Genomic DNA, 23,696 nt, shown 5'->3' with positions numbered 1-23,696 from the left:
ATGAGAAAAGAAAAGTTAAGGAAAAAGATAGAAACCTTAGCAAACTAAAAGGAAAGAGAAGCTAAGAAAAGTGGGCCTCTCTTTTAGCTTAGCAGCAGCAAAAATAGGACGGGAACCATCTTCTACCCCCATTGGACACGATAAGGTGGATTATGAAGATTAAGTTTTGTTGCTTTAATTTTTAGTGGGTCGTAGGGTGTAGTTGGAGCTTGATAATTCATGGGTTGCTACCATTGGACCGCTATTTTAGATCTGCCAGGCACAATAACGAGCTGGCTAATTTTTTCCTTTTATTCCATAGTTATTAATTCTATAATTACTATATTACTATATATTAGAAGAGAAAGGGTTTCGACATGACTGTTTTTGTCATTAAAATTTAAATTTAGGGCATTATAGTCATTTAACCGAATAGCTACATACGTGTTTGTATTTTAGGTTATCAGTGTATACGTGGATTCTATTCGGACAGCGTACGGAGTTTTCATTCAATAAGTTATTCATCTTCCGATGCAATTGAACTGGACATGGCTACGGTGTTTGTCTACTTGCAGGTCATCCATCGATCACCCTCCAATTCAAACATTGGGACTGAAGTCTATTGTAAGTTGAGTAATTTATATTCTGCTAAATATTAGTGTCAAATTGCTTCTTTCCATCCAAAATGCCTCAAATGACCTCTTAGAGATCGAGATGATTTACAGATCTAAGAGGACTTCAGTGGGCTATTGTTGTGAGAATTTTCATTCTTCTCCTTTGTCCTCTATCGCGATTGACTCCCTTAGATTTTTTTTTTCACTGAAGGGCTATTACAGTATTTCCTGTGTCAATGCTCTTCTGTTAACTGATTCTGCACATGTATTTACTCATTGATTATTTTTTATCAATTTCGTAGCAGGTAATGATATTAACTTAATGAGAATAGAGAAAGGCTATCTGAACAAAATTTCACAAGATCAGTTATGCAATTCTGAAAAAGTTAATATTGATCTATATTTTCCAACAAGTTAGATAAATTTTATTATATTAGGTTTTATCGTTTCCCTTATTATCATAGTTAGTTATCTGTATGTAGCTGAAAATAAAACGGAGAATATAGAGAGCCATTTTTTTAGCAGTCACTAATTTGTCCAAAGAAATATAGTTCCTTTTACCCATTTGTATTGCTTTTACTTCTCTAATATAACTACTATTATTTACTTATAAAAGATTAAGTTCGTATTTGACATGCTTAAGTTTTTTTATTCTTCCCTTTCCCTTTGGACTTCAATTTTTTGAAGTTGAATGAAGGGGTCATTAGTTGTTAATCCATTTCCATTACATTGTTATTATGACATGTTTTCCTTCTGCGATTGTTAGATCAATCTGCTAATAAGTTTTGGTGGAAAATGACCATAGCTGCACTCAATAATGGAGTACTCTGAAACTTTTCTGCTTTTTGGTTAATGACATCTTGAGCCATAGATCTTTTGGTTATTCTGTGGGAAAGACTACATACAACTCTCATGTGGTTGATGAATTGATTATGTTTCTATACATGATTAAGTTATTCCACAGAAGAGGCTCACTCTTATAAATCTATAAAATAACTTTAATTTTCATAGGAACTCAAGTCTACCATATTTAAAGTAAGTATTATTCCTAGGTTTCTAGGATATTAGCATTGTAAATGTTTCTTCCCGTAAGTGATGGAATTACTTCGATAGTTTATAAGATTTTTTATTTCACTAATTACTACTATTTCAGATACATTGTACGGGTTATATGTCCGGAGTAATATATTGCTATGTAAGAAATCGTTCAACTGGACAAAGAAAGACGATATTGTTACAAGAAAATGGCCTTAGAGGTAATCAGCTTGATCAAAGCAAACATGTGTACCTCTTGCATGGAAGCACTAAGAGTTGAATATGATATCGTTGGCCCAGACGAGGACACACAGGTACCACTTTTCTTTCTCACCTCCCTCTTTTTCCTCCTTATAAGTGTGTAAACAGGGGAGTTTTTCGACACGTCTGCTTAAGTGTCATTTAATGTAAAGATGAGGGCATTTTAGTCTTTTAGCATCACTCACTAATTGCTCTAACGTGTCTTTTAATTGTTTGCTTATACTCTACCTGTATATTCCACATCGCTCCAACTGTTTTCCAAGGGAGAAATCCCTATTTTCTTTCCCTCCCTCCAATTTTCACAGGCTCTGTCAAAAGTCCATTTTCTTGATCTCAAGGGTGTTGCTGGGAGTTCTAGATACAGGTTTGTTCAGCTTTTAATTTTTTCCTATATCTTCTTCTCTTTTCTTTATCTTTTTCCTTTCAGATGCTTCTTTTGGGTTCTCTTCATATTTCTTAAATTTTCAATCCAACTGCTGGTGTGTGTTAAATTTGATGGTGATGAAACTCCATTTATAAGCCTCTAATCTTGCTGAATTTTGATTAATAACCGTGAGCAAATGAAAGGTCATGCATCTGATATAGAAATAATCCCTTCATCTTCATCTTTAATTTTATTGTTCTTTCTCTCCCCTTTTTTGCTCTTTCAATAAGTTACAGCGCACACGCAATTTTATTTATTGAGATTAAAGGCTTCTCGCTACACTAATATGGGTGTTAAGCCTGTTTACCCGACAAACGGATACAGTTGAATTTGTACGTAGTTCTAAGGATATGTGGTGTAGCTTAATACAAATCGTAACGATAAATAGAAATATCAAGTATGGATTGCAAAGAATGCAAAATAGACAAGGTTGTAAAGAAGATGAATTTTAAGACTAAACAAGTGGAATCAAATTAAGAAGCTTGAAAGAACAACTCTTCGCTATAGGAGAATATGGTGCTTGAATTACAATGTAAGCAAAAACTTGCCCTCTACAGAAATGATAACCACCCCCTTTATAGTAGAAGGATCTTACTTTAGATATAATTAAAAATACATAGTGGGAGACCCATGATAAATAAGTTTTTTCACAATTTCTGCCAAGATTCTCTTCTCTAGTGGAATTGCAACGGCTCTTGTCTATGAGCTCGATATTGACTCGAGTTTTCGGTCTTGACTCGAGCTCTCGATCTTGGCTTGAGCTCGATCTTGACTCGGACCCTTGAATTGATTCGGGGTCAATGTTGGTCGGTCTTTGGATCATAAGCTCGATAATTTTACTTTGCATCATAGTTTGATTTGGATTCGGGCTTGATAATGATATCGAGCTCGACATTGATCGGCCCCTGGGACTCGAAGCTTGTTTGTACCATCTTCGGACCCCGTCTCGAAGTCTTGCTTCGATCGATTATGTTTCGAACTCGATCAATCGTACGAAGGCCAAAATCTATTTCGACCGTATACAGATAGTCCCCTCGTTTCTCAGGAAGAATGTGGTGAGAAATGATATGATGTTTGAATGGTTCGATCGGATTATAAGCTGACGTTTACATTGGGCTCGACCATGACGCACGTGATAGCTGTCCCGTCGATTTAGTCTTTCAAGGTATTTAATGCATGTCAGACGGTGGTTGGCCACCGCTGATACTGAACCGCCATTGCTTAAACCTATAATTAACCCTTCCTTTTATCATTTATCACTTTTACATCTTCAATCTTCCAAATTTTCCAATTTCTTTTTCGTATTCTCTGAGTTTATTCGCAAATCAGTGATTCCTCTTTGCAAAATTCTTCTTCCAAATTACCAAATCTTCGTCACCCTCTTTAAATTCAAAATGGTGAAGACATCCAAAACCGTCCCCCTAAAAGAAAAAGCTTCTTCTTCCCAATCCGCCGCCGATAAAACACCGGTGGATCCTCGTCCTGAGGAGTGCGCTCCAGCGGCGTGTGTTCTTAACTCCGATTTCAAACTCGATAAAGGTTCGCCGGTTCCTGGCCGATGTGAGCCCGTATCGAGATATATTTGTTCGATAACCCGGGAGCACATCGAGCGGATAAAAAAATTGTAACTGGGAGAACAAAGAGGTGGTAGTGCCGTCTCCTGAAGAGGATATTACTACTCACGTGTGAGAGTTTTTAAGTGTGTATACTTACCCTTTTACGTTAGGTCCCCTCGACCCTGTTATCATAGATTTTTGTTGTAAATACCTAATAACCCTAGGCCAGATACATCCTTCCTTTTGGCAGATCGTTATTTTGATCCGATATTTTGTTAGTAAAATCGAGGGGATGCCTTTCACCCTCGATCATCTTGTCCAATTATACCGTCCTCGCCATTTTCGAGGAGGGTTAATAAAACTCCAACGTCGAGCTACCAAGGTTCTGTTCTCGAGTATAGACGAGGATAAGGATCGAGGCTGGATGGGCCGGTTCGTTCGAGTGAGGACTTCGGACTTGATCCCAACCGAAAAGATGCCTTTTCCCGAGGAGTGGAATATGAAGCGTAAGTGTAATTCTGTTGTTATCTCCTATTATTTCTGTTCTTTCATTTCTTTTCTCACAAATATGAAGCCTGGATGCCCGGCGCAGTGCCCGATCTCAAGAATTGGGTACGTGATCTAGTTTCGACCTCCCCATATGCCGAGCGCTCATGGAGCGACTTGTCAAAGGGCCGATGGGAGGCCAAAAACCACGGTGAGCACCTATCTCGTATATTTTGGTAATTCGAATAAGATGCTTTTCACACACTTCAATAAAATTTTTCGTATGCAGGTGTGGGCAAGGATGCGGCTTTGAGGCCCTCATCCGTCGGGGAAGAGGCTTCGGCCTCTGTCCCAAAGCCGGTGAAAGATAATAAGAGAAAAAGAGCCCTCGTCCTCGAAGATCAAAAATCGAAGAAGAGGAAGGCTCGTAAGCCGAACAAGAATACCATTCCTTTACTGTAGAATCAGTTCTGCGTTTGAGGGAAGAAGAGAGAAGAAGAAGGAAGAGGAGGAGGAAGAGAAGAAAAAGGAAGGAAGAAGGAGGAAGAGGAAGAGGAAGAGGAAGAGGAAGAGGAAGAGGAAGAAGAAGAAGAAGAATGGGTCTACGCCGGCAGCCCGAACAAAGAAGACCACCGACGTTCCACAGGCAGCTGGATCGATGGTGGTTCATAAGGCTTCGCCTCGAACTGAGGATATATCGGAAGAGGATGAGGAAGAGGAGGGGGAAGATAAGAAGAAGGAAGAAGTAAGAAGGAAGGAGGAGGAAGAAGAAGGAGGAAGAAGAAGAGGAAGAAGAAGAGGGAAGAGGAAGAGGAAGAAGAAGAAGATTGGGTCTGCGTCGGCGGCCCGAACAAAGAAGACCACCGACGTTCCATAGGCAGCTGGATCGATGGTGGTTCATAAGGCTCTGCCTCGAACTGAGGATATATCGGAGAGAGATTCGGGCAGAGTCCCCGAGTTGCAGGAGATCGAAGATGTTTCCCATCGAAGCCGACAGATGGGGGATATGTCTGAAGGGGCTCTTCCCGAATTTTTTTGAACCAAAGAGAATGCCCCAGATGACTCATTTGGGGCAGTAGCAATCGAAGGCTCGCCCACCTTCCCTGCTTTTTCCGCAAGGGCGATTCGGGAAGCCCAAGCTTTGGGGGCCCTCGAATTAGATAGGCCTCATGATGGAGAGGATCCTTTTCGTGACCTGTTTATCGGCGTCGAAGACACTACCGGTACAAGTGACGCATCAGATCTTTTTCACGGAGTGCAGCAGGCTTTGAATCAGGTAGGCCTTAAATCATATGGCGTTACCTTTAAGTTTGCTTTTATTTTTTGACTTCGTTTCATCTTTCTTTGCAGGACGCGACAGTTCATCGAGAATCATGTTCTTGGTCCCGAACCGAGCTGCGTCGATACGAGGCCGAGCTTCAACGGGTTATAGAGGAGAGGAACTCCTTAAAACTGCTCTTGGGCCAAAGGGGAGAGGAAATAAAAGACCTCCAAGTCGAGTTGGCCAAGGCTCACCAAGATCAGATCGATCTATCCGAGCAGGTAATAATGCTTTTAAAAGCCTATGGGCTTGATACCGGAACGATGGCTAATTTTTCGGTCTCATAGTTGCAGCAGAAAATCGAGATGATCGGAAAACTTTGTGAAGAAGTCGATGTGATAAGAGCGGAGTCTTTGAAGTGGAAAGGCTTTGCTGCAGAGAAAGAAACTGCTCGAACCCAATTGTCATCGGCCGAAAACCAAGTTCAAAAAATGAAGGAGAAAAGCTCAGTCCAAACAAGAAGAATAGAGGAGCTCGAGGCTCGGTTGGCCTCTGTACTTGCCAAGTCCGAATCTGACGCCGAAAAGGCAAAGGCCGATGCGGATGCACTCGTGGCCATCTATCGGGCCGATGCTGAAGCTGCCCAGGTCCAAGAAAGAGAGGCAGCCGAGACCATTGGGTCGCTGAACTTACTAAGTGTCAATATCGGAGGGAGACCCTCGAGGAGATCCATGCTCGAGGTTTCGACCTCGCTGAAGAGATTAAAAGGGCCAAAGAACTCAAAGCCGATGTTGAAGCCTTGGTTTTCGATGACGATGATGATGACAATGATGATGACGATGGGAGTAAGAGTGGATCCAATAACGGGGGGAGACCGATAGAGAAGAGGCCGCTCCTGGGGATAACCAGGAAGCTTAGTCCTTAATTTTTACGTTGTAATCAATCATGTAAACAATTTTGTATATAAAAATATCCCCTTTTTTGCCGACTTGCTTCAGTTTTGTTTCCTGTCTTGTGAAGATTTTATTCACGCCTTATGAATATTTTCACAAGGATTTAAGCAACTTAATCAAATTTGGACTTCGTAGCCTCTATAATCGAGCGAGCGCTTACTCAAAGTTGAAATAAGGTAGCTCGTATGCTTAGTGGTCGAGTTGAGTGATTGTCTGAACATAGGCTTACTCAAACTTGAAGTGATGTAGCCCTTAGGCTTATTAGTTGAGTCAGTGATTCGAGCTCGAAGAAATATAGCCCGTAGGCGTAATGGTCGAGTGAGTGCTTGCTCGAACTCGAAATAAAAATAGCTCGTAGGCTTAGTAGTCGAGTGAATGATTCGAATTCAAAGTGATGTAGCCCATAGGCATAATGGTCGAGTGAGTGCTTGCTCGATCTCGAAATAAAAGTGGCGTCGAGTGAATGTTTCGAACTCGAAGTAATGTAGCCCATAGGCATAATGGTCGAGTGAGTGCTTGCTCGAACTCGAAATAAGAGTTGCCCGTAGTCTTAGCAGTCGAGTGAATGATTCGAACACGAAGTAATGTAGCCCATAGGCGTAATGGTCGAGTGAGTTCTTGCTCGAACTCATAATAAAAGTGGCCCGTAGGCTTAGCAGTCGAGTGAATGTTTCGAACTCGAAGTAATGTAGCCCATAGGCGTAATGGTCGAGTGAGTGCTTGCTCGAACTCGAAATAAAAGTGGCCCGTAGGCTTAGCAGTCGAGTGAATGATTTGAACTTGAAGTAATGTAGCCCATAGGCGTAATGGTCGAGTGAGTGCTTGCTCGAACTCGAAATAGGAGTAGCCCGTAAGCTTAGCAGTTGAGTGAATGATTCGAACTCGAAGTAATGTAGCCCGTAGGCGTAATGGTCGAGTGAGTGCTTGCTCTAACTCGAAATAAAAGTAGCCCGTAGGCTTAGTGGTCGAGTGAATTTTTCGAACTCGAAGTAATGTAGCCCGTAGGTGTGATGGTATAGTGAGTGCTTGCTCGAACTCGAAATAAAAGTATCCCTTTCTGACATTTTCGAGAACCTGATATGGTCCTTCCCAGTTCGGTCGTAATTTTCCTTCGTTTGGATTTCGGGTACTGAGGGTGACTTTCCTTAGCACTAAGTCCCTGGGTTTAAAATGGCAGAGCGTGGTTCTTCGATTATAGTATCTTTCGATTCGTTGCTTTTGGGCGGCCAATTGGACGAGAGCAGCTTCTCGTTTTTCGTCCGATAATTCGAAGCTAGTGTTCATATCCTCGTTATTTGATTCTTCTGTTGTATATCGAAATCTGGCGCTGGGTTCGCCGACTTCGACTGGTATCAAGGATTCAGAGCCATATACTAAGGAGAACGGGGTTGCCCCCGTACTAGATTTTGATGTTGTTCGATATGCCCAAAGGATTTCGGGTAGGATTTCTCTCCATTTTCCTTTAGTGTCGTTCAGCCTCTTCTTTAGGTTTTGAATGATAGTTTTATTCATTGATTCAGCATGTCCGTTCCCACTGGGGTGATACGGTGTTAATAATATCCTTTTTATTTTGTGGTCTTTGAAGAATTTCGTCACTTTGCTGCCGACAAATTGTTTCCCATTGTCACACACTATTTCGGCGGGTATCCCGAATCGACATACGATATGATCCCAGATAAAGTCTATAACCTCTTTCTCTCTTACTTTCTCGAACGCATGTGCTTCAACCCATTTAGAGAAATAGTCAGTCATAAATAAAATGAATTTAGCTTTACCTGGGGTTGATGGCAGAGAGTCGCCGATATCCATTCCTCATTTCATGAATGGCCATGGGGATAGGACTGAGTGAAGTTGCTCTCCGGGTTGATGGATCATTGGTGAATACCTTTGACATTTGTCACATTTTCGAACAAACTCCTTTGCATCTTTTCCCATATCGACCCAATAATACCATGCCCTGATTATTTTTTGGACTAATGAATCGACACCGGAGTGATTCCCACAAGTGCCCTCGTGCACCTCACGTAGGATATAATCGGTATCTCTTGGACCTAAGCATACTGCCAATGGTCCATCGAATGTCCTTCGGTATAGCGTTCCATTTGAAGCTAACGTGAATCGAGCAGCTTTGGTTCGTAGGACCCTTGAATCTTTAGGGTCCGATGGGAGCTTTCCATTCTTTAAGTATTCAATATACTTATTTCTCCAATCCCAGGTTAAGCTCGTAGAATTTATCTCGGCATGACCTTCTTCGATCACGGATCTCGAGAGTTGAACGACAGTCCCCGAGCTCAACTCACCTTACTCGACCGATGATCCCAAATTCTCAAGTGCATCAGCCTCACTGTTTTGCTCTCGTGGAACATGCTGTAAAGTCCATTGTTTGAAATGGTGTAAAGTGACATGTAGTTTGTCCAAATACCTTTGCATTCTATCTTCTCGAACTTCGAAGGTTTTGTTTACTTGATTTACCACCAGCAAAGAGTCACACTTGGCTTCAATGACTTATGCTCCCAAGCTTTTAGCTAGCTCGAGACATGCAATCATGGCCTCATACTCGGCCTCGTTGTTAGTCAACTTGGTAGTTTTGATAGATTTCCTAATAGTGTTACCCGTGGGTGGCTTTAAAACAATGCCTGGCCTAGACCCTTTCACGTTCGAAGCCCCGTCCGTAAAAAGGGTCCATATCCCCGATGACGTACCCCATTTCAATAAGAGTTCTATTTCAACTTTGGGTACGAGGGTTGGCGTGAAATCGGCCACGAAGTATGCTAAAATTTGAGACTTGATGGTCATATGGGGTTGATATTCAATAGAGTACCCACTGAGTTCGACGTCCCATTTGGCCAATCGGCCTGATAGTTCGGGCTTGTGCAAAATATTACGAAGCGGGTAAGTGGTTAATACGTATATGGGGTGACATTGAAAGTACGTTATTAACTTTCTAAAGGCGCTTATCAGTGCAAGTGCCAATGTTTCTAGGTGCAAATATCTAGTTTCTGCTTCTCCTAAGGTCCTACTTATATAATAAACGGGAAATTGCGTACCTTGCTCTTCTCGAACTAGGACACCGCTTACTGCGATTTCCGATACTACCAAGTACAAGCAAAGTTTTTCATATGTTTTTGGAGTATGAAGTAGTAGTGGGCTCGATAGATATTGTTTTAATTCCTCTAACGCCTGTTGGCATTCCGGGGTCCAAGAGAAATCGTTCTTCTTTTTGAGTAGAGAGAAAAATTTGTGACTTTGATCTGACGATCTCGAAATGAATCTGCCTAAGGCTGCAATCCGTCCCGTTAGCCTCTGTACGACTTTCATGCTGTCCACGATGGTGATGTCTTCAATGTCCTTGATTTTATCGAGGTTAATCTCGATTCCCCGATTTGACACCATGAAGCCGAGGAACTTGCCCGAACCGACCCCGAAAGCACATTTCTCGGGGTTGAACTTCATGTTGTATTTCCTCAAAATCTCGAACGTTTCTTGCAATGGGTCAAATGGTCCTCTGCGCGCAGGGACTTAACTAGCATGTCATCAATATAAACTTCCATTGATTTACCTATTTGTTCTTCGAACATTTTATTTACTAGGCGTTGGTAAGTAGCTCTTGCATTTTTTAGCGCGAAGGGCATCACATTATAACAATATGTTTCATATCTGATGACAAATGAAGTCTTTTCCTGGTCTTCCGGGTTCATCTGGATTTGATTATACCCGGAATAGGCATCGAGAAAAGTAAGGATCTCGTGGCCGGCCGTGGCATCGATCATGCGATCGATGTTGGGCAACGAAAAGGAATCTTTGGGGCATGCTTTGTTCAAATCCTTATAATCCACACACATTCTAAGTTTGTTCCCTTTTTTATGCACTACAACTACATTAGCTAACCATTCGGGATATTTCACCTCCCGAATGGACCTTATCTTGAGAAGTTTGGTTACCTCGTCCTTTATGAATGCGTGCTTTACTTCTCTTATGCTTCACCGGTCTTAACCTAGGGTCCAAGCTTAGCCGATGCATCGTTATGTCCGGTGGGATCCCTGTTATATCTAAATGGGACCAGGCAAAGCAATCAATGTTATCGATAAGAAATTGAATAAGTTTCTTCCTAAGTTCGGGGGTCAACCCCGTTCCCAGGTATACCTTCCGTTCGGGCCAGTGCTCGATTAGTGTGACTTGCTCCAATTCCTCAATCATTGATTTGGTAGCGTCAGAATCATCGGGAATCACGAAGGATCGAGGGATCCTCTGATCATTATTTCCTCAATTCCTCGATCTTCTAGTTATCTGGTTGGGTCAAAGCCGATGTCTGTGATTGCTATTTGGTATCTCGTTCCCCTTCTGAGCCTGATCCCTTTACTGGCGAAGGCGAGGATACTGGTTTCGCTTCCTCGACGGCGAACATTTCTCTTGCGGCTAATTGTTCTCCGTACACTGTTTTGACTCCTCTCGATGTTGGGAATTTAAGGACCTGGTGTAGGGTCGAAGGTACAACTCTCATGTTGTGGATCCATGGCCTTCCAAGAAGGGCATTGTATCTCATGTCGTCTTTGATCACGTGGAACTTCGTTTCCTAGATGGTCCCGACCACGTTTATCGGTAGAATTATCTCGCCTTTGGTGGTTTCACATGCCATATTGAATCCATTTAGAACCAGGGTTGCGGGTACGATCTGGTCCTGTAGGCCGAGTTGTTCTCTGACCTTCAATCTGATGATGTTGGCCGAGCTACCTGGATCAATCAACACACGATTAACTTTAGTTTTATTCATGAGTACGGATATTACCAGTGCATCGTTATGAGGTTGTATGACTCCTTCTGCATCTTCATCATTGAAGGACAAAGTTCCTATGGGTGTGTAATCTTGAGTTCGAGATCGCTTTTCTCTCACAATCGATGTCTTAGTGCGTTTAAGAACCGGTCCCTGAGGGGTATCAGTGCCGCGATGATCATGTGAATGACGTGTTGTGGTTCTTCTTGTTCGTTTTGCTTGCCGAAATCCCTGTTTTTAAAATGGTTCTTCGCCCTATCGCTTAAAAATTCTCGAAGGTGCCACTTGTTGAATAATCAGGCTACTTCCTCTCTTAGTTGCCTGCAATCTTCCGTTCTGTGGCCATGGGTGCCATGATATTCGCACATTTGATTGGGATTCCTTTGGGCAGGATTGGTCTGCATGGGTCGAGGCCATTTAGTGTCTTTGATGCGTCCGATAGTCGATACGATGGAGGATGCATCAATGCTGAAGTTATATTTCGATAACAGAGGCGCTTCCTTAGATCCGGTAGGCCTATCGAACCTACTTCTTTTCATCAGCCCCCGGGACCCTTGACCTCGATCACTTCTTTTGTTATCCGGCAGGCCTATCGAACCCCGATCGGACCTTGTTCTCGATTAATATCCCTTCGAACAGTGGGGTTCAGACCCCAATTGATCATCTTCGACCCTAATTTTTGATTGGTACCGATGGTGCACGTCGGCCCACGTGATGGCTGGGTATTCGATCATGTTATGCTTTAAACGTCGTGAATCCGTCAAACTTCGTTCGTTCAAACCTTGAGTGAAAGCCTGAACAGCCCAATCGTCTGTGACTGTGTAACGATCCGACTTGTCGTTTTAAGAATTTACGTCCCGTTCAGTGATTTAAGGTCTTGAGCAGCCTCGCGATATGTATTATGACTCACGTGTGTGGTCAAGTTTGAATTACGGATGATTCTGAGTGATTTGGGACACTTAGTTCCTAAAAATGGAGCTTAGGTCTTAGGATTTTTGACCGTAGTCGGATTTGTATGAAGACGACTCCGGAATGGAGTTCTGTCGGTTCCGTTAGCTCCGTATGATGATTTTGGACTTAGGAGCGTGTCCGAAAAATTATTTGGAGGTCCGTAGTGGAATTAAGCTTGAAATGGCGAAACTCAAAATTTTGAAAAGTTTGACCGGGGGTTGACTTTTTGATATCGGGGTCGGAATGCGATTTCGAGAGTTGGAATAGCTCCGTTATGTTATTTGGGACTTGCCTGCAAAATTTGACGTCATTCCGGGGTGGTTTGATAGGTTTCGGCACGAGTTTTAGAAGTTGGAAGTTTTTGAAGTTCATAAGTTCGATTTGTGGTTGGATTTGTATTTTCGGTGTAATTTGATGTGATTTGAAACCTCGAGCGAGTCTGTGATATGTTATGGGACTGGTTAGCATGATTGGACAGGGTCCCGAGGGGCTCGGGTGTGTTTCGGAGTAGTTTCGGACCAAATTAGAGTTGTTTGGACTGTTGTTGCTGAAGTCTGGTTTCCTTCTTCGCGAACGCGAAGGAAGTCCCGTGTTCGCGAAGAGGAGTTTGAGGGGCTGATGATTAGTCCTTCGCGAACGCGAAGCTGTGAACGTGAACGCGAAGAAGGAACAGGGCAAGCCTTCGCGAACGCGGCCCAGGCAACGCGAACGCGAAGAAGAAAAGGAAGATAGGGGCCTGGGGTTGTTTGGCCTATGCGAACGCGAAGGAGTTGGTCAGCTGGTCTTCGCGAACGCGACGAGGACTTCGCGAACGCGAAGAGGAAATGATGGGGCAGAAGCAGTTGGCCTTCGCGAACGCGACGCTTGTCACGCGAACGCGAAGAAGGATTGGAGGCAGCTGAATTTTTGGCCTTCGCGAACGCGAAGGAGTGGTCGCGAACGCGAAGAAGGTGTATCTGGGCAGAATTAAAAGTCCCAAAAACGGGGGTTTGAGTTCATAACTCAAAATCAAAGTTGGAGCTCGGTAGAAGGCGATTTTTGGAGAGATTCTTGCGTGGGTGTTTGGGGTAAGTGATTCTTATCCAGATTTGATTAATTTTCATGATTATGTCTTTGAATCCATTGTTTAATTCAGATTTAATGGAGGAAAAATCAAGATTTTTGTAAAATCTTCCAAAAACGAAAATTTAAGATTTGGAAGTCGAGTTGTTATTGGAATTCGATAAAATTTGTATGGTTGAACTCGTATCGGAATGGGTGTTCGGATTTCATGAAAATTATATCGGATTTCGAGGGGCGGGTCCCGCGTTGACTTTTGTTGACTTTTTGGAATAAAATTTTTAAGTCGACGTATTATTATCCGGAATTGTTTCCAATGAATTTTAATGAAGTTATACAATTAATTTGGATAGATTTGAGATGTCAGGAGGTCAATTCAAGCAAGAAGGCGATTTTGGAACATCGGCATAACTTCAAGGAGGTAAGTGTCTTGCTTAACCTCGAGTGGGGGAAATTTTCCTTAGGCATTGAGTCTTATGTGCAACTTGGATAATTGAAAACTATGTACGCGAGGTGACGAGTTCGTACTTGGTTTATATGTGCAAATTTTATTGAGTTAAAATCTTGAGCATATTGTGTAGTAAATTGGATAATTGTTGGCATATATTGTATCATTTACTTGTCGTGCCTAAACCCTTGTTGTTGACTCTGTTGTTATATGACAATGTGATGTGATTGTTATTTGATTATTTATGAAATTTTGTGAATTTGTTGGCTTGATAATTATTGGAATTTAATTTCATTTTGGATTTTTCCCTCTGCAAATAATTAATTAAATGAGCTTAAGAAGAGGTGTTTATATAATTATTGAAAATTTGATCTTTTATGAAGACTTTGCTTTATGTTGAGTAATTTCTATCTCTATTGATTGTTTTTGTGTGTTGTACACATTGTGTGGAGCATTTGGCTATTTACTGTGAAATTAATTGACTTGGTTGTAGCTTTGAAATTTGGTTGTGGCCATTGGGAAAATTGTGATATGAATTGATTTTTGTTATGTTATTATGATAATTTTCCGTGTAAATTGTTGTGTTGTGTGAGTTGTTATTTTGGGGAGATAAGGGTGGCATTTCACCATTGATATTATGTGGTTATAAGGGTGGCATTTCACTGTTGTGTTTGTTGGCTATTGATATTGTCTGGGACGGAGAGATAAGGGTGGCTATAGGAGCGATAATGGCGGTAATAGGAGCGATAATGGTGGCTATTGATATTGTCTGGGCGGAGCGATAAGGGTGGATATAGGAGGGATAAGGTTGGCAATAGGAGCGATAAGTGTGGCTATTGTCAGGGACGATATGTGATGATGTGGGGTTGTGGTGTTGAAAATTTTCATGTGATGTAATTTTCTTGTGTTTATTTTATACCTTGTGCAACTTGTCTTTTTGTTAGTAAATTGATAATAATCTGATTTTGTTGAAATTGAAAGCCTGTGGCTATTGCCAGGCGGTTTATAAAATGAAATGTGGGCACGAGGTGCCGTGAATTGTGATATGAAATGGGGATATTGACACGTGAATTGTCCGTGCAGTTGTGATATAAAATGTGGGCACGAGGTGCTGTGATGAAATGATAATGATATTTGGCACGTGAATTGTCCGTGCAGTTGTGATATGGAATGAGGGCACGACGTGCCGGGCAAATATGATGATTTAATTATGGGCACGAGGTGCCGTAAAAATATGAAAATGGGCTGAGACCCGTATTTACGAAAAATATGAAAATGGGCTGAGACTCCTATTTTGATGATTTTGAAATGAGGTGTCACATGGTGACTTTTTAATTGAAAGAATTATATTCAAAATATTTATTTGAAAGGAATTTTACTTAGAAAGTATTATATAAAAGAATTGTATTTTGAAAGATATTTATTTGAGGAAATTGTATTTGAAAAGATTTATTAAAAGAATTATATTTGAAAAATAATTATTTGAGAGAATTATATTTGAAAGAGAGTAATCTCGAAGAACTATATGAAAGACATTTATTTGAAGGGCTTGATTTAATTGGGTGTAATTGTGTTTATTAATTGTTGAGTGATATTAATGGTGTTCTTGTTGTCCGTTGTGCATATCACTGGTTGTTTTATCCTGCCTTTATTATTATTATTATCATTTTCCTATTATTTTGTATACTATATTGCACAGGTTATTAGACTAGTGAGTGTCTTGACTGTACCTCGTCTCTACTCCATTGAGGTTAGTCTTGATACTTACTGGGCACCGCTGTGGTGTGCTCACTATACACTTTTGTATATTTTTATGCAGAGCCAAGTATTGAAGATATCGGACTTGAGCAGAGTTAAAGCGCGATCATAAGGATTCAAGGTAGAGCTGCTTGGCCGTCGCAGTCCCTTGGAGTTTTTTAATTTCATTGTACTGTTAATTTGTAATCAAACAGTAATGTATATTCGGTCCTCGTGATCGTTCCATGTATTCATTTAGAGTTCGTGACTCAGTACTACCAGTCTTGAGAGGTTGTGTATTGTAATTCTTTCCGCTGTTAGATTTATAAAAAAAATGGCTTCAAAATGTAATAGAAATCGGTTTACCTAGTCTTAGAGATTAGGTGCCATCACGACGCCTGTAGTTAGATTTTGGGTCGTATCAAGTTGGTATCAGAGCTCTAGGTTCATATGTTCTACGAGTCACGAACGAGTCTAGTAGAGTCTTGCGGATCGGTACGGAGAGGCTACAAAACTGTTAGGCAATTTCCATTTCTTTCATCACCGTCGTGCGGAATTTGTTGAATTTGAAATTTGAACCTTTGTATCTCCATTCTCTCACAGATGGTGACTACACGTGCTACGGGGTTAGCTGAGCAGGCATCCGCACATACTGCTAGCGCTGCAAGAGGTAGCGGCCGAGGTAGAGGTCGAGGAAGGGCACGTGCTGCGACTAGAGCACCTGTCAGAACAACATATGGAGAGCCACTAGTAGCTCCAGTTGGGGGACACGTACCAGAAGCACCTGTTGTTACCCCCGGACTTCAGGAGACCTTAGCACAGTTCCTGAGTATGTTTGGTACATTAACTTAGGCGGGATTGATCTCTGTTGAACCAAATATTTCGTAGATTGGGGGAGTAATTCAGAATCCTACCACCACTCCAGAGCAACAGGTTCACGTTGGTCAGGTTCTGGGTGTAGTACCGGTACAACCTGTTATTCCGGTTCGACCTGAGGTCAGGCCCGAGGCATCAGAAGAAGAACAAAAGATATTTGAAAGGTTTAAGAGGTATAGTCCACCTACTTTCAGTGGTACAGCTACAGAGGATGCCCAAGAATTTCTAGAAACTTGTCACCATATTCTCCGCACCATGGGTATTGTGGAGGTGAGCGGAGTTGCCTTTACTACATTTCAACTGTCAGGCGCGGCATATCGGTGGTGGCAAATCTATGAAGAAGGTAGACCAGCCGATGCCACACCACCAACCTGGGCTCAATTTTCGGACATGTTCTTGAAAGAGTTTGTTCCTCGGACTCTCAGAGATGCGTGGCGCACAGAGTTTGAACGGTTGCGTTAGGGCATTTTGACAGTGTCAGAATATGCTATCAGGTTCAGTGAGTTAGCCCGTCATGCACCTATCTTAGTTCCTACAATCAGAGAACGGGTCCGCAGATTCATTGAGGGGCTCGATTATGATATTAAAATATGTATGGCTCGAGAGTTGCAAACTGATGCTCCATTTCAACAAGTAGTGGAGATTGCAAGGAAGATTGAGGGTGTTTTAGGCGAGGAAAGGGAGTTTAAGGAAGCCAAAAGATTTCGAAGATCTGAAGGGTTCAGTGGATTTTACTCTTAAGCTAAAACCCATTATAGCAGAGGCTCGAGCAGCCGGTCAGCTCAGTCCGCACACTAGATTACTCGGAGTTGCTTCAGTTTACAGTGCACCACCGACACGAGATTCTTACAGTGATTATTCCAGTTATCCAGCACAGACTCAGTACGAGCAGCCGCGACCTCAGAGGGGTTGTTATGAGTGTGGTGATACTAGGCATATCATGAGAGATTGTCCCAGACTTGGGAGGGGTAGATTTCAACAGAACACTCCAGCTACAAGCTTTATTCCAGTTGATACTCCACGTGCACAGTCAGCTAGAGGTGGAGGACAGGCGGGTAGTGGGCGCCTAAGAGGTGGAGGCTCGACCCGTTGATTTAATCACTATGATTTGGCTGAGGCCAATACACCAGATGGTGTCATTACAGGTACGATCCTGATTTTATTATAAAGGATATTTTCCTTAATTTGACTCGGTTCTGAATATTGAGGTGAGTTCTCCTATGATGCTCCACTTATGGTGAGCTTCGTAAATTTTTGACCCACTTATATGTGTATCCCTGTTGGGAGATTTAAAGATGTGAACTTGTGTGTCATTTTATTTTTGTGCACCATTGAGGGCTATAAGTCCAAAAGCAAAATTTTATTATTCGATACAGTGGGTTTAATGTGTTTCGGAATAATTGATTCTAATTTTTATGAATTATACGCCCTACCGGTATGAGGGTTCATTATATGTTGTGAAAGTTATTTATGAACTATATTGAAAAGAAGAAAGAAAGGAAATTGAAAATTTTAGTTGGCACAATGTGCAAAATACTTGTGACTCGGAGTTGAGGACTAGAGCCTCGAATTTTATATATGATGTGAAATATTTAAACCGGGCTGCAAGCCGCGATGGAAGTTATTTAAGGACGAGGTCCTTGTGGTGAAATGTTTATGAGTTTAAAATTTTCCCTTGTGAAATTTAATTTGTGTAATAATATTAATAGGGAGTCATGCCTGTTAGGCTTATTTGATAATGCTTGTATATTTTCTGTTCATATTCATCCATTTTTGTGCTGTAAATATTGAGTTTTAGCCTATGAAGTGAGTGCCCAGGTGGCGTTAAATGTGACTCATTAATCCGGATAAGTAATCATGAGGTCTTCATGCCTCACGTTCTGTTGTCAGTGTTGTAAAAATTCGAAACGAGGTGATGATTAATATGAGATTAATTGATGATGTTGGAATTAATTATGAACAGCTTTTAAGACCAGAGATATGGTGATGAGTATACATATGATGTGCTTCATGTCCTGATATCATTATGATCAGGCAATGCTGAGATTAATGTTATTGATATATACCCTGTGGTATTTTGTTGGATTGTGGATATGTTATTAGGAGTTGTTTGGGTGTTACTCTGGCAGGTGGATAGGCCCAATTACAGGGGGGACTCTGCCGAAAATTCTGAAAATTTTGGGAGTTGGTAAAATTTGAGGGATTGAGATTTGCAAAGGAAGAGATAAATTATGCTATGTGTTTGAGGGCGAATGATCCTAAGCGGGGAATAATGTAGCACCCCAGAGAAATTTTTGCATTACTTCAACACTATTGAGGAAATTTATATGTGCATAGGCCCGAGTTGCTATAGCCAGTTGAGACTAATATTGTGCATTGTTGTGAGAATTCAGGCATTTTTGGAAATGATTGGGGTGTTAGTGATTTTGCTTTAAAGCTTATAAGAATGGAAAAAAGAAATAATCTCAATTGAGATGGCGTTGTCAGACCCGTGTTAAATTACGGGAATACAAAATCACTCACAAGTATGTGCGCAAGAATATACTCAGTAATTTAAAGTCCTCAGAAAGATTCTTAGCACGTTCGAGGACGAACGTTTGTTTAAGAGGTGGAGAATGTAACGACCCGACTTGTCGTTTTAAGAATTTACATTCTATTCAGTGACTTAAGGTCTTGAGCAGCCTCGCGATATGTATTATGACCCGCGTTTGTGGTCAAGTTTGAATTACGGATGATTCAGAGTGATTTGGGACACTTAGTTCCTAAAAAGGGAGCTTAAGTCTTAGGATTTTGATTGTAGTCGTAACTGTATGAAGACGACTCCGAAATGGAGTTTCGTCGGTTCCGTTAGCTCCGTATGATGATTTTGGACTTAGGAGCGTGTCCGAAAAATTATTTTGAGGTCCGTAGTGGAATTAAGCTTGAAATGGCGAAACTCAAAATTTTGGAAAGTTTGATCGGGGGGTTGACATTTTGATATCGGGGTCAGAATGCGATTCCGAGAGTTGGAACAGCTCCGTTATATTTTTTGGGACTTGCCTGCCAAATTTGACGTCATTCCAGGTTGGTTTGGTTTCGGCACGAGTTTTTGAAGTTCATAAGTTTGATTTGTGGTGCGATTTGTATTTTCGGTGTAATTTGATGTGATTTGAAACCTCGAGCGAGTCTGTGATATGTTATGGGACTGGTTAGCATGATTGGATAGGGTCCCGAGGGGCTCGAGTGTGTTTCGGAGTGGTTTCGGACCAAATTGGAGTTGTTTGGACTGGTGTTGCTGAAGTCTGGTTTCCTTCTTCGCGAACGCGAAGGAAGTCCCGTGTTCGCGAAGTGGAGTTTGAGGAGCTGATGATTTTTCCTTCGCGAACGCGAACGCGAAGAAGGAATAGGGAAAGCCTTCGCCAACGCGGCCCAGGCAACGCGAACGCGAAGAAGAAAAGGAAGATAGGGGCCTGGGTCGTTTGGCCTACGAGAACGCGAAGCAGTTGGTCAGCTGATCTTCGTGAACGCGACGAGGACTTCGCGAACGCGAAGAGGAAATGATGGGGCAGAAGCAGTTGGCCTTCGCGAACGCGACGCTTGTCACGCGAACGCGAAGAAGGATTGGAGCCAGCTGAATTTTTGGCCTTCGCGAACGTGAAGGAGTGGTCGCGAACGCGAAGAAGGTATATCTGGGCAGAATTAAAAGTCCCAAAAACGGGGGTTTGAGTTCATAACTCAAAATCAAAGTTGGAGCTCGGTAGAAGGCGATTTTTGGAGAGATTCTTGCGTGGGTGTTTGGGGTAAGTGATTCTTATACAGTTTTGATTAATTTTCATGATTATGTCTTTGAATCCATCGTTTAATTCGGATTTAATGGAGGAAAAATCAAGATTTTTGTAAAATCTTCCAAAAACGAAAATTTAAGATTTGGAAGTCGAGGTTTTATTGGAATTCGATAGAATTGGTATAGTTGAACTCGTATCGGAATGGGTGTTCGGATTTCATGAAAATTATGTCGGGTTCCGAGGGGCGGGTCCCGCGTTGACTTTTGTTGACTTTTTGGAATAATATTTTTAAGTCGACGTATTATTATCCGGAATTATTTCCGATGAATTTTAATGAAGTTATACAATTAATTTGGATAGATTTGAGCTGTCAGGAGGTCAATTCAAGCAAGAAGGCGATTTTGGAACATCGGCATAACTTCAAGGAGGTAAGTGTCTTGCTTAACCTCGAGTGGGGGAAATTCCCCTTAGGCATTGAGTCTTATGTGCAACTTGAATAATTGAAAACTATGTACGCGAGGTGACGAGTCCGTACTTGGTTTATATGTGCAAATTTTATTGAGTTAAAGTCTTGAGCATATTGTGTAGTAAATTGGATAATTGTTGGCATATATTGTATCATCTACTTGTCGTGCCTAAACCCTTGTTGTTGACTCTGTTGTTATATGACAATGTGATGTGATTATTATTTGATTATTTATGAAATTTCGTGAATTTGTTGGCTTGATAATTATTGGAATTTAATTTCATTTTGAATTTTTTCCTCTGCAAATAATTAATTAAATGAGCTTTAGAAGAGGTGTTTATATAATTATTGAAAATTTGATCTTTTATGAAGACTTTGCTTTATGTTGAGTAATTTCTATCTCTATTGATTGTTTTTGGGTGTTGTACAAATTGTGTGGAGCATTTGGCTATTTACTGTGAAATTAATTGACTTGGTTGTAGCTTTGAAATTTGGTTGTGGCCATTGGGAAAATTGTGATATGAATTGATTTTTGTTATGTTGTTGTGATAATTTTCCGTGTAAATTATTGTGTTGTGTGAGTTGTTATTTTGGGAAGATAAGGGTGGCATTTCAGTGTTGATATTATGTAGTTATAAGGGTGGCATTTCACTGTTGTGTTTGTTGGCTATTGATATTGTCTGGGCGGAGCGATAAGGGTGGCTATAGGAGCGATAATGGCGGCAATAGGAGCGATAAGGGTGGCTATTGATATTGTCTGGGCGGAGCGATAAGGGTAGATATAGGAGGGATAAGGTTGGCAATAGGAGCGATAAGTGTGGCTATTGTCAGGGACGATATGTGATGATGTGGGGTTGTGGTGTTGAAAATTTTCATGTGATGTAATTTTCTTGTGTTTATTTTATACCTTGTGCAACTTGTCTTTTTGTTAGTAAATTGATAATAAACTGATTTTGTTGAAATTGGAAGCCTGTGGCTATTGCCAGGCGGTTTATAAAATGAAATGTGGGCACGAGGTGCCGTGAATTGTGATATGAAATGGGGATATTGACACGTGAATTGTCCGTGCAGTTGTGATATAAAATGTGGGCACGAGGTGCTGTGATGAAATGATAATAATATTTGGCACGTGAATTGTCCGTGCAGTTGTGATATGGAATGAGGGCACGACGTGCCAGGCAAATATGATGATTTTATTATGGGCACGAGGTGCCGTAAAAATATGAAAATGGGCTGAGACCCGTATTTACGAAAAATATGAAAATGGGCTGAGACCCCTATTTTGATGATTTTGAAATGAGGTGTCACATGGTGACTTTTTAATTGAAAGAATTATATTCAAAATATTTATTTGAAAGGAATTTTACTTAGAAAGTATTATATAAAAGAATTGTATTTTGAAAGATATTTATTTAAGGAAATTGTATTTGAAAAGATTTATTAAAAGAATTATATTTGAAAAATAATCATTTGAGAGAATTATATTTGAAAGAGAGTTATGTGGAAGAACTATGTGAAAGATATTTATTTGAAGGGCTTGATTTAATTGGGTGTAATTGTGTTTATTAATTGTTGAGTGATATTAATAGTATTCTTGTTGTCCGTTGTGCATATCACTGGTTTTTTTATCCTGCCTTTATTATTATTATTATTATTTTTTTCCTATTATTTTGTATACTATATTGCATAGGTTATTAGACTAGTGAGTGTCTTGACTGTACCTCGTCTCTACTCCATTGAGGTTAGTCTTGATACTTACTGGGCACCGCTGTGGTGTGCTCACTCTACACTTTTGCATATTTTTATGCAGAGCCAAGTATTGAAGATATCGGACTTGAGCAGAGTTAAAGCGCGATCATAAGGATTCAAGGTAGAGCTGTTTGGCCGTCACAGTCCCTTGGAGTCTTTTAATTTCACTGTACTGTTAATTTGTAATCAAACAGTAATGTATATTCGGTCCTCGTGATCATTCCATGTATTCATTTAGAGTTCATGACTCAGTACTACCAGTCTTGAGAGGTTGTGTATTGTAATTCTTTCCGCTGTTAGATTTATAAAAAAAAAATGGCTTCAAAATGTAATAGAAATCGGTTTACCTAGTCTTAGAGATTAGGTGCCATCACGACGCCTGTAGTTGGATTTTGGGTCGTATCACGTTGGTATCAGAGCTCTAGGTTCATAGGTTCTACGAGTCACGAACGAGTCTAGTAGAGTCTTGCGGATCGGTACGGAGACGTCTGTACTTATCTTCGAGAGGCTACAAAACTGTTAGGCAATTTCCATTTCTTTCATCACCGTCGTACGGAATTTGTTGAATTTGAAATTTGAACCTTTGTATCTCCATTCTCTCACATATGGTGAGTACACGTGCTACGGGGTTAGCTGAGCAGGCATCCGCACATACTGCTAGCGCTGCAAGAGGTAGCGGCCGAGGTAGAGGTCGAGGAAGGGCACGTGCTGCGACTAGAGCACCTGTCAGAACAACATATGGAGAGCCACTAGTAGCTCCAGTTGGGGGACACGTAGTAGCTCCAGTTGGGGGACACGTACCAGAAGCACCTGTTGTTACCCCCGGACTTCAGGAGACCTTAGCACAGTTTCTGAGTATGTTTGGTACATTAACTTAGGCGGGATTGATCTCTGTTGAACCAAATATTTCGTAGATTGGGGGAGTAACTCAGACTCCTACCACCACTCCAGAGCAACAGGTTCACGTTGGTCAGGTTCTGGGTATAGTACCGGTACAACCTGTTATTCCGGTTCGACCTGAGGTCAGGCCCGAGGCATCAGAAGAAGAACAAAAGAGACTTGAAAGGTTTAAGAGGTATAGTCCACCTACTTTCAGTGGTACAGCTACAGAGGATGCCCAAATATTTCTAGAAAATTGTCACCATATTCTCCGCATGGGTATTGTGGAGGTGAGCGGAGTTGCCTTTACTACATTTCAACTGTCAGGCGCGGCATATCGGTGGTGGCAAATCTATGAAGATTGTAGACCAGCCGATACCACACCACCAACCTGGGCTCAATTTTCGGACATGTTCTTGAAAGAATT

General features: G+C 41.3%; 1 protein-coding gene and 1 long non-coding RNA gene across 6 annotated transcripts; both read left to right on the top strand.

Moving 5' to 3' along the window:
- The first annotated feature begins 478 nt into the window (after positions 1-478).
- On the top strand, positions 479-22,720 carry LOC138906522 (uncharacterized). Of its 5 annotated transcripts, XR_011413942.1 has the most exons (5): positions 479-603; positions 1,747-2,253; positions 13,704-13,771; positions 15,618-15,677; positions 16,139-17,176. It is a non-coding gene; the product is annotated as an uncharacterized lncRNA (long non-coding RNA). The 5 variants fall into 5 exon arrangements; XR_011413941.1 differs by lacking the exons at positions 13,704-13,771; positions 15,618-15,677; positions 16,139-17,176 and adding exons at positions 20,536-20,603; positions 22,452-22,720; XR_011413940.1 differs by lacking the exon at positions 16,139-17,176 and having other exon boundaries at positions 15,618-15,926.
- LOC138906813 (uncharacterized) lies at positions 5,245-13,697 on the top strand. The gene is made up of 4 exons (XM_070196519.1): positions 5,245-5,299; positions 5,402-5,631; positions 5,706-5,897; positions 5,973-13,697. Exons 1-4 carry the CDS (start codon positions 5,245-5,247, stop codon positions 6,495-6,497), a joined length of 1,002 nt encoding a protein of 333 aa, XP_070052620.1. The 3' UTR covers positions 6,498-13,697.
- Positions 22,721-23,696: the final 976 nt, after the last annotated feature.

This window comes from Nicotiana tomentosiformis, chromosome 2 (genome assembly GCF_000390325.3).
Source record: "Nicotiana tomentosiformis chromosome 2, ASM39032v3, whole genome shotgun sequence".
In the NCBI taxonomy this organism is placed as follows: Eukaryota; Viridiplantae; Streptophyta; class Magnoliopsida; order Solanales; family Solanaceae; genus Nicotiana; species Nicotiana tomentosiformis.
The sequence above is the reverse complement of the archived record's forward strand: the minus strand, read 5'-3'. Positions and strand labels throughout refer to the sequence as shown.